Below are 7,560 nucleotides of genomic sequence, written 5' to 3'. Positions count from 1 at the left end.
AAGCCTGAGCCCCGTGCAGCAGTACACGGAGCACCTGGCGGCCGTCAAGGCCATCGCCTGGTCCCCGCACCAGCACGGGCTGCTGGCGTCCGGCGGCGGCACAGCCGACCGCTGCATCCGATTCTGGAACACACTCACGGGGCAGCCGCTGCAGTGCATCGACACGGGCTCCCAGGTGTGCAACCTCGCCTGGTCCAAGCACGCCAACGAGCTGGTGAGCACGGGGCTGGCGGGACCGGCGGCTCCTGCCTCCGCCTTCCTCCCCCCCCTCCCCCCCCTCCCCCCTCCCCCTCTCCCTCCCCCTCCCACCTCCTCCTTTAGGTGGTCTTTGGGGCCCCTTCGAGGCTCCTCCTTGGAGAGCCAGAGGCACAGGAGCTCGGGTGTGCGGGCAGGAGGTGGGGGGCAAGAGCCCGGGCCCAGCTGGAGCTTCCCATGGGCCCTGAGGTTCAACCAGGCCCTGTCCCCCTGTCGTCGCCCTCCCCTGCCCCGTTGCTTTCGTGCCCCAGTCGCTCTCATCTTGCATACCAAATGCACCTGGAGGCACCCACCCTTGACCCGGGCACCCATGGCCGTGCCGGCCTGAGAGGCTCCCAGGGCTGTGGGGCACTGTGTCCCCAACTCAGTTCGGTCACCAACCAGAGTGCAGGGCGCAGGGGCCGTCACCGGTCTCCGTGCCTTGCTCACTTGGCGAGTCTCAAGATGTGGGCTCAGAGGTCCTCGCGTCCCGATGGGTGCGTCAGAGACCCCGCGCCTGATCCCGGTTCCCCCGCCCCCAGGTGAGCACGCACGGCTACTCCCAGAACCAGATCCTGGTGTGGAAGTACCCGTCCCTGACGCAGGTGGCAAAGCTGACCGGGCACTCCTACAGGGTCCTGTACCTGGTGAGTCCGCCCGGCCGCGTCCGCGGGGGTCCGGGTGTCCCCCCCGCCCCCGTTTGCCTGGCGTCAGAGAGGGCACCCCGTCCGCAGACGTGCTCCGGTGCTTTCGGAAGAAAACGTCTGTGCTTACAGCAGCGTCCTCCCTGCCCCCTGCCCCCCGGGTGGGGAGGATCGTGTTTTCACAAGTGCGCACCATCAGCTCTGTCCCTGCCAGGCTGCTTAGAGGCCGTAGGGACAGTAGGGGCCGTCTTCTTCCACAGGCCATGTCCCCCGATGGAGAGGCCATCGTCACTGGTGCTGGGGACGAAACCCTGAGGTTCTGGAACGTCTTTAGCAAAACCCGCTCAACAAAGGTAAAGTGGGTCGGTATCAGTGCCAGGTGCTCCCCCACTCGTGGCCCCCCAGCCTGTCCCCCCGCGGCCCCCCTCTCGCGCCTGCGTCACCATGAACCCCGCGCCTCGCGGCCCGAGGCCGCCTCGGCTCAGCGCCCCGCCCGTGTCCCCACAGGAGTCCGTGTCCGTGCTCAACCTCTTCACCCGGATCCGGTAAACCCTTGGCCTCGCCGTCCGGGTCAGAAGAGCACCGCCCCTCCTCGGCATGCGCGGACCCTCCCCTCTCCAGCACGCCGTCCCCAGAGGATGCAGCCGGGGGGCGGGGAGTCGGGCCTGGAGAGACCCCGAGGATTCCCATTAAAGCCTGATTGTGAACCCTGGCGGCCGGTGCTTGGGGCGGGGGCGTGGCCGGCGCCAGCCCGACAGGGGCCCCGGCGGGGACCAGCCAGCCAGCTAGCCACTCTGCCCGGAGCACGCCGCCGCCTCGTGGGACCCAGGCTGCTTCTGTCCACGTCCATCCCCACGTCGTCATCGGACCTGCATGCCTTCCCAGAAGCCCGTGCTGGCCGCCACTGTCACCACCACCTCCGCCACCATCGCCCGCAGGACAGACAGCAGGACGCCAGGCTGGTCATCTGGGGCTGGCGGACGGCTGAGGTCGGCCCGTGGGTCAGAGGGACCCGTCGGCTGCCGGGAGTCTCTGCAGCCAGCTCTGCAGGACTCAGGCTCTTAGCTCAGTCCCTGCTGGTGACTTCGCGGGGGCGCGGCGTCCGGAGCAGGCCGGCAGAGGAGGCCGCCACTGGGTGGACTTGGCGTCCAAGGAGAACGAATCAGGTCCATTTGTGGTGTTGTGCCCACCCCAGCCCTCCACTGTCCTTGTCACTGACCAGTCACAGCCCTGCCTTCTCCCCAGGCGGGACTCAGGCTCTTGGCGCTTGCTGGGCAGCCAGTCGGGGGGACCCCGAGGGCTGGGTCCTCCTCCCCCCACCCCCAGGCCACCTGTGGGGACCTGTCCATCTGCTCCATTGGTCATGGGGCAGCCAGGGGAGCAGGCACCCCGAGGGCCTCTTGAGCGTCCCTCACCCACTTCCTGGTCCTCTGCTCTGTCCCCAGCCGGACCTGGGCCCGTCCCCTCCTGCCGAGCCAGAAAAGAGGGCCTGGATATGGCCCAGGACCTGAGCAGCAGTCCCCTCCCCCTCTGCAGATGGGGGGTGAGGTGCCCACAGTGGACCAGGGGGAGCAGGCCTGGGCTAAGCGGGGCCGGCACAGTCAGGGGCTGCCGCACGGATGCCCCCGGGGCCCCGGCTCTGTGTGCACAGACGTAGTGTGGCTTGTGTCAGGTTTGCGTGTTTCTGCAGACACGTGGGGGAGGAGCGGGGCTGAGCCACTGCTGTGGGGACAGGATGGGTGCCGGCCCCCCATCAGCTGAGCCTGCCTGGCCAGGGTCGGTGTACATAGATGTGTGTTTTGATTGGTCAGGTTCTTATTTTTGTTTTTCTAAGAAAACCCAGACTCTGTCATGCCATCACCTTGGGTGGCTGCCCGACAGAGCCCAGGAGCCACCTAGGAGCTGGGACCTGGGTGCCCGGTGTGGTCCATGGCCCTCGGGGCGGGGCAGGGGCCGAGTGCGCCGTTTCCTGTCCAGCGCTGCATTGCTGTCGCTAACCTGGTTGTGGGCTCTCGCGTGGCTGTGGCTGGTGGTCTCTCTGGTCACGTGTCTAGGGCCGCCAGTCAGCCTAAATATCTCAAATGGGCATGGGTGGCTTTCCCTGGGCAAGCTGGCTGCAAGAGGTGGACCCCCAGGGGCAGGGGACACGGGTGTGGCCGGCCAGGGAGAAGGAGAGTGGTACCGTGGTGGTCTGTGCCTGCATGGGGGGAGGGAGGGGCCAGGGGAGCACCATGGGACTGGGGGTGCAGGGCCACACAGCTCCTGGGTGGGGCAGGGCAGGCGGGGAGACTGAAGCGCGTGTGGGATGGCCCCGGCCCAGCGCCTCGCACGGGGGTCTGGGGGAGGGCGGCGAGAGTTGTCGGTCGGTCCTCAGGTGTGGCTTTTGCGATCAAAGGGAAGGGGTTCAGTGGTGGTGGTGGGTGAGGTGCAGGGCAGGGGGCGCTGGAGGGGCTGCAGGGGAGGACGGGGGCTGCCAGCGAGGGCGGGTGGCAGGAGCGGGAGCTGGGGAGGAGAGGGATCTGGAAGTGGCGGAGGGCAGCAGGAGGTCTTGGGGCCGCGGAGGAGCCAGGGCAGGGGGCGTGGGTTCGGGAGCCAGCAGGCCACACTCTGCCATGGCAGGAGGGGGATGTCACACTGACAGGTGCCAGGAGGCGCTAGAAAATGTCACCTTTGAACCCGAGGCCCGATAGGAGCCTGTGTTTGCTCAAGGGCCTGGAAAGCAGAGGGCCCCCTGGGCGGAGGTGGCGCTCAGGGCAGAGTGCATGGTCCCTGCACAGGCTTGGAGGGGAGGGCGTGCAGGGCCCGTGCGGGGGGTGGGCAGGGCTGGAGTTCCTGTCGTGTCGGCGGTAGAAGAGGCGCAGTGTACAGTCAACCATCTTGGAGCATATATCAGTGACTTTGTCCATTCACGCAGTTGTGCTGCTACCATGTCTAGTTCCAGAACATTCCATCACACCAAAAGAAAACCTGTCCCCATCAGCCGTCACCCCCTCCCCCCTCAGCCCCCAGCCCTCACAAGCCCCCTTCCTGTCTGTGGATGTGCCTGTTCTGGACGTTTCACATAAATGGAATCACATCTCGTGTGGCCTCTCGTGTCTGGCTCCCTCCCTGAGCGTCATGTGTTTGGGGTCTGTCCGCGGGGCGGCAGGTGCGGGACCCTCTCTCCTTGCGTCCGAGGGGCGAAGCACCATGGTCTGTGTGTCTGCTGTGCCGCTGAGGACTGGGCGCCAAGCTGTGCACGCACACGTGAGGGTCTTGCTCCGAGTGAGGCGGAGGCAGGAGCAGAGGAGGGACAGGGCTGGGGTGAGGAGGGACAGGGCTGGGGTGAGGAGGGACAGGGCTGGGGTGAGGAGGGCGGGCTGGGAAGGGGGGATACCACTTCTCTCAAGGCCCAGTCCCCAAGGCCGTGCCTGCCCTTGGCCTGGCCCTCCCCCCTCCCGCAGCCCTCAGCACTGTTGCCAGGACACCGAGTGGCCTTTGTCCTTTGTCGCTGTCCACAATGGCCCCACCCCCTGGGGGCCCTGCAGGCATGCAGACCCTGCCCGGCTCTACCTCCCCCAGGGGACCCTGGAAGTGGTCTTCCCAGCACCTCTCTACAGGTGGGTGTGCGCCAGCCCTCAGACCCGCCTCTGGCCACCTGGCCTCACAGGACTGGGTGGGGTTTCCTCTAAAAGTCCTTGAGTCTTTTTTTTTTTTTTTAATTTTTTACTTATTTTTGAGAAAGACTGTGAGCAAGGGAGGGTCAGAGAGAGGGAGCCATAAAATGAGAGGACAGGCCCCAGGCTCTAAGCTAGCAATCAGCACAGAGGCCGACGTGGGCCTCGAACCCATTAACTGTGAGATCATGACCTGAGCCGAAGTGGGACGCTCAACTGACTGAGCCACCCAGGTGCCCCTAAATGTTGACTCTTGATAAAGGCATGCTGTGCTGCCCCCATCCCCTCCTTCCCTCCCCCATCCATCCCTTCATCTTCCCCCGGCCGTCCCCCCGATCTCCTCCCTCCCCCCATCCTCCCCTGGCTGCAGCACCCCCAGAGCTGGGTGTGAGCAGAAACCGCAGGTCAGAGGCTGGGGGGGGGGGGGGGCACCGCACGCATGTGTAGCAAGCAGACCTGCCTAGGTGTCTCTAGGAGTTTCCTGCAGCTGCTCTTGTAGATCTGGGGGCGCAGATTCTCCTCCCTCAGCTCTGGAAGCCAGAAGTCCAGCCCCAAGGGGTCAGGGGGGTGGGTTCCTTTCAGGCCTGAGGGAGGCTCTCTGCTGTGCCCCGCCCCCAGGCCCTCCTGGCAGGCCTTGACCCCCTTGAGCAGGTGTCACCCCAGTCTCTGCCGGTGTCACATGGCCTCGCTGTGCCCAAACTCCTCCCCAGGACACCAGGCGCTGCACCAGGGCCCCCCCCCCCCCAGCTTTACCATTGTGTCTGCTGAGACCCCCTTTCCAAACAAGGTTACGCTTTGTGAGTCTGGGTGGGGGTGGGGGACCCTGGGGAGGACTGGGACCTGCCCGGTGCTGTGGCTTTAGGGGCACAGTGCGTGCCCGGGCGGCTCCGGGGGCTGGGGGGCCTCGCGCTCCGCCCCCAGAAGGCCTTCGTCTCGGGGCTTCCGGCCGGAACGGGGCTCCTCCGTCGTCCGAGGTGCGCAGCATCGTTATTTTAGACCATTTCCATGGCGTTTCACAAACCAACACATATCTTACGGTTAGAAATGTGCGTTTTGGAAGGGCGGGGCATGCGAGGTGCCCTCGAAGCCCCCGAGGGAGTGGTGAACCCCCTCCCTGAGGCCAGTGTTCCGGAACCTACTAGGCTCATCCCCCTTCAGGACACACACAGGGGTCCGGTCTGTGAGACCTCCGGGCCGTCACAGGCCCCCAGAGAAGCCCGTGGTGGGCAGCTCTGGGGCTGCTGTTTTCTTCTGCCTTTACCGATAACTGCGGCACGCTGAGGCGGTTTCTTACACCCTGCTGCCCCGGGGCCTTTGAGCGTCCGCCCCGCTGGGTGCTGTAGCCTCCTTAGGGAGGCCGCCCTCATGCCCAGCCCCAGACAAGCTCTGGTCCCAGAGGCTGCCTGGAACAGGGGCTCCCCTGGACCCCCTTCCGCATCGATGGGCAACGGAAGCTGGAAAAGGAAAAGGTTCAGTGATGGCCCTGGGATGCTAGAGAGGAGGGGGTGTGCAGGCCTTTGTGCCCTCGATGCGGACAACGCATGGCAGAGGGCAAAACGGCCCATTCCAGAGCGAGCTGAGGCCTGGGGAGGGGGGCAGGGCGCCCGCGGGCTCAGCCTCTCTCCTTCCCCCCACCTTCCCCCTCAGCGATGACTACCTGTCCCTGGAGGGGCCCCGCTGGACACCGGCCATCAAGCAGGCGACGCGCTGGAAGCACACGCCCCTGGGACGCGACGCGGCCGGCCAGCTGGGGTACACCGGCCTGACCACTGCGGGCCCCCGCGAGGCCTGGTACACGCTCCCGTGGGCCCCGGACCACCCCCGCCGCGAGGCCTACGCCCGCTGGCACGGCTGCCACAGCCAGCGGGAGCGACGCCTGCCTCTGGGTGAGTGCCACCTGCCGGGGGAACGCCGGCCCCCAGGGCAGGGCGGGCGCTGACCTCCTCCCCTGCCCCTGCAGCCTACGCCCAGCGCCTCCGGGAGACCGCCTGGCCCGGCCCCGTCACCCCTGCGTGGTGCAGGGCCCCCGGCCCACAGTGGGGCAGCACGGTGGGGATGGACAGAGCCATCCGGGGCAAGGAGTACGGTGAGGACCGGGGTCTCAGGGATCCGAACCGGCCGGGGCCGGAAAGCCGGGACAGGAGGTGACCCGGGTCTCCGCCCCCCACAGTGGTCAGCAGGCACCAGCACGGCCTGGCGCCACCGCAGCGCTCGGACTACGTGCCCTGCCTGTCGGTGCCGCAGTGGCCGCGCCACACCTCCCAGGACTTCCCGCGCTGGAGCCCGGAGCCCCGCTGCCCCTCTACCCACCAGCGGCCCCCGCCCGCCCCCCGGCCTGGGCGCTGAGGAAGGCCCTGCCGCCGCCGCCGCCCCTGCCAGGGCCTCCCCCACACCCCGGTCTCGCTCCACCTCTGGGGCCCCGGAGGGCCAGGCGGCCAGATAAAGGGAGCCACTAACCGAGACCCTGGTGACCAAAGCTTTGGGACAGACAGATGGACCCGGGGCGGGGCAGGCAGGCAGCTGAGGCCACAGTCTTCACCCCTGGGTGGCTTTTTATTCATGGTCAGCGGTGGCCTGGGCACAGTGGCCATCAGGCCCAGAGACCCAGCAGCACCTAGCAAACCCCGAGCGGGCCTGGCGTGCGGGGTGAGCGGGGCGCAGCCCTGGGCCCAGCGTCGGGGCTGCTGACCGCCCTGCCCTCACCCCCCACCCTCACAGCCGGGTGAGGGTGGGGGGCAGGGATGGGTGTTGGAGGGGCACAGAGAGCTCGGCATGGCCTGTAGGGTTCATGTGCACGGGACAGTGACCGTGGGGGCGGGTGTCAGGGTTGGGCTCCAGGGTCCCCTGCAAGGGAAAGTGGGTGGTAGTCAGTGAGGCCAGAGCCAGCCCTGCAGCCCGTGGACGGGGGCGGCCACAACTCACAGCTTCGCAGGCGGATGGGCCAGATGAGCAGACTGCACAGACACAGGGTGGCGGCCACGCCCACGCCGCCGGTCACGGCCACCATCACCCAGTGGTAGAAGGCC

The 7,560-nt window shown here is 67.3% G+C and overlaps 2 protein-coding genes and 1 long non-coding RNA gene across 3 annotated transcripts in view; 2 read left to right on the top strand and 1 right to left on the bottom strand.

Annotated features, from left to right (window-relative positions):
- The window catches only part of FZR1 (fizzy and cell division cycle 20 related 1), a 6,037-nt gene extending 4,452 nt beyond the window's left edge, over window positions 1-1,585 (top strand). Inside the window, 4 exon segments of the mRNA XM_029916536.1 lie at window positions 1-214; window positions 777-881; window positions 1,139-1,231; window positions 1,386-1,585. The exon segment at window positions 1-214 is cut by the window's left edge and continues 92 nt beyond it. Coding sequence (XP_029772396.1) covers window positions 1-214; window positions 777-881; window positions 1,139-1,231; window positions 1,386-1,427 — 454 coding nt within the window. The 3' untranslated portion in view covers window positions 1,428-1,585.
- A 166-nt stretch (window positions 1,586-1,751) lies between these two features.
- On the top strand, window positions 1,752-6,996 carry C12H19orf71 (chromosome 12 C19orf71 homolog). The gene is made up of 5 exons (XM_029916417.1): window positions 1,752-1,867; window positions 4,322-4,477; window positions 6,182-6,420; window positions 6,495-6,620; window positions 6,705-6,996. The coding sequence occupies exons 1-5, from the start codon at window positions 1,752-1,754 to the stop codon at window positions 6,878-6,880; spliced, it is 813 nt and encodes a 270-aa protein (XP_029772277.1). The 3' UTR covers window positions 6,881-6,996.
- A 70-nt stretch (window positions 6,997-7,066) lies between these two features.
- LOC115273476 lies at window positions 7,067-7,554 on the bottom strand. The gene is made up of 2 exons (XR_003900813.1): window positions 7,457-7,554; window positions 7,067-7,378 (listed from the first exon to the last, which is right to left on the bottom strand). It is a non-coding gene; the product is annotated as an uncharacterized LOC115273476 (long non-coding RNA).
- Window positions 7,555-7,560: the final 6 nt, after the last annotated feature.

Source organism: Suricata suricatta, chromosome 12 (assembly GCF_006229205.1).
Source record: "Suricata suricatta isolate VVHF042 chromosome 12, meerkat_22Aug2017_6uvM2_HiC, whole genome shotgun sequence".
Lineage (NCBI taxonomy): Eukaryota > Metazoa > Chordata > Mammalia > Carnivora > Herpestidae > Suricata > Suricata suricatta.
Note: the sequence above shows the minus strand (reverse complement) of the source record. Positions and strands in the feature narration are given on the sequence as shown.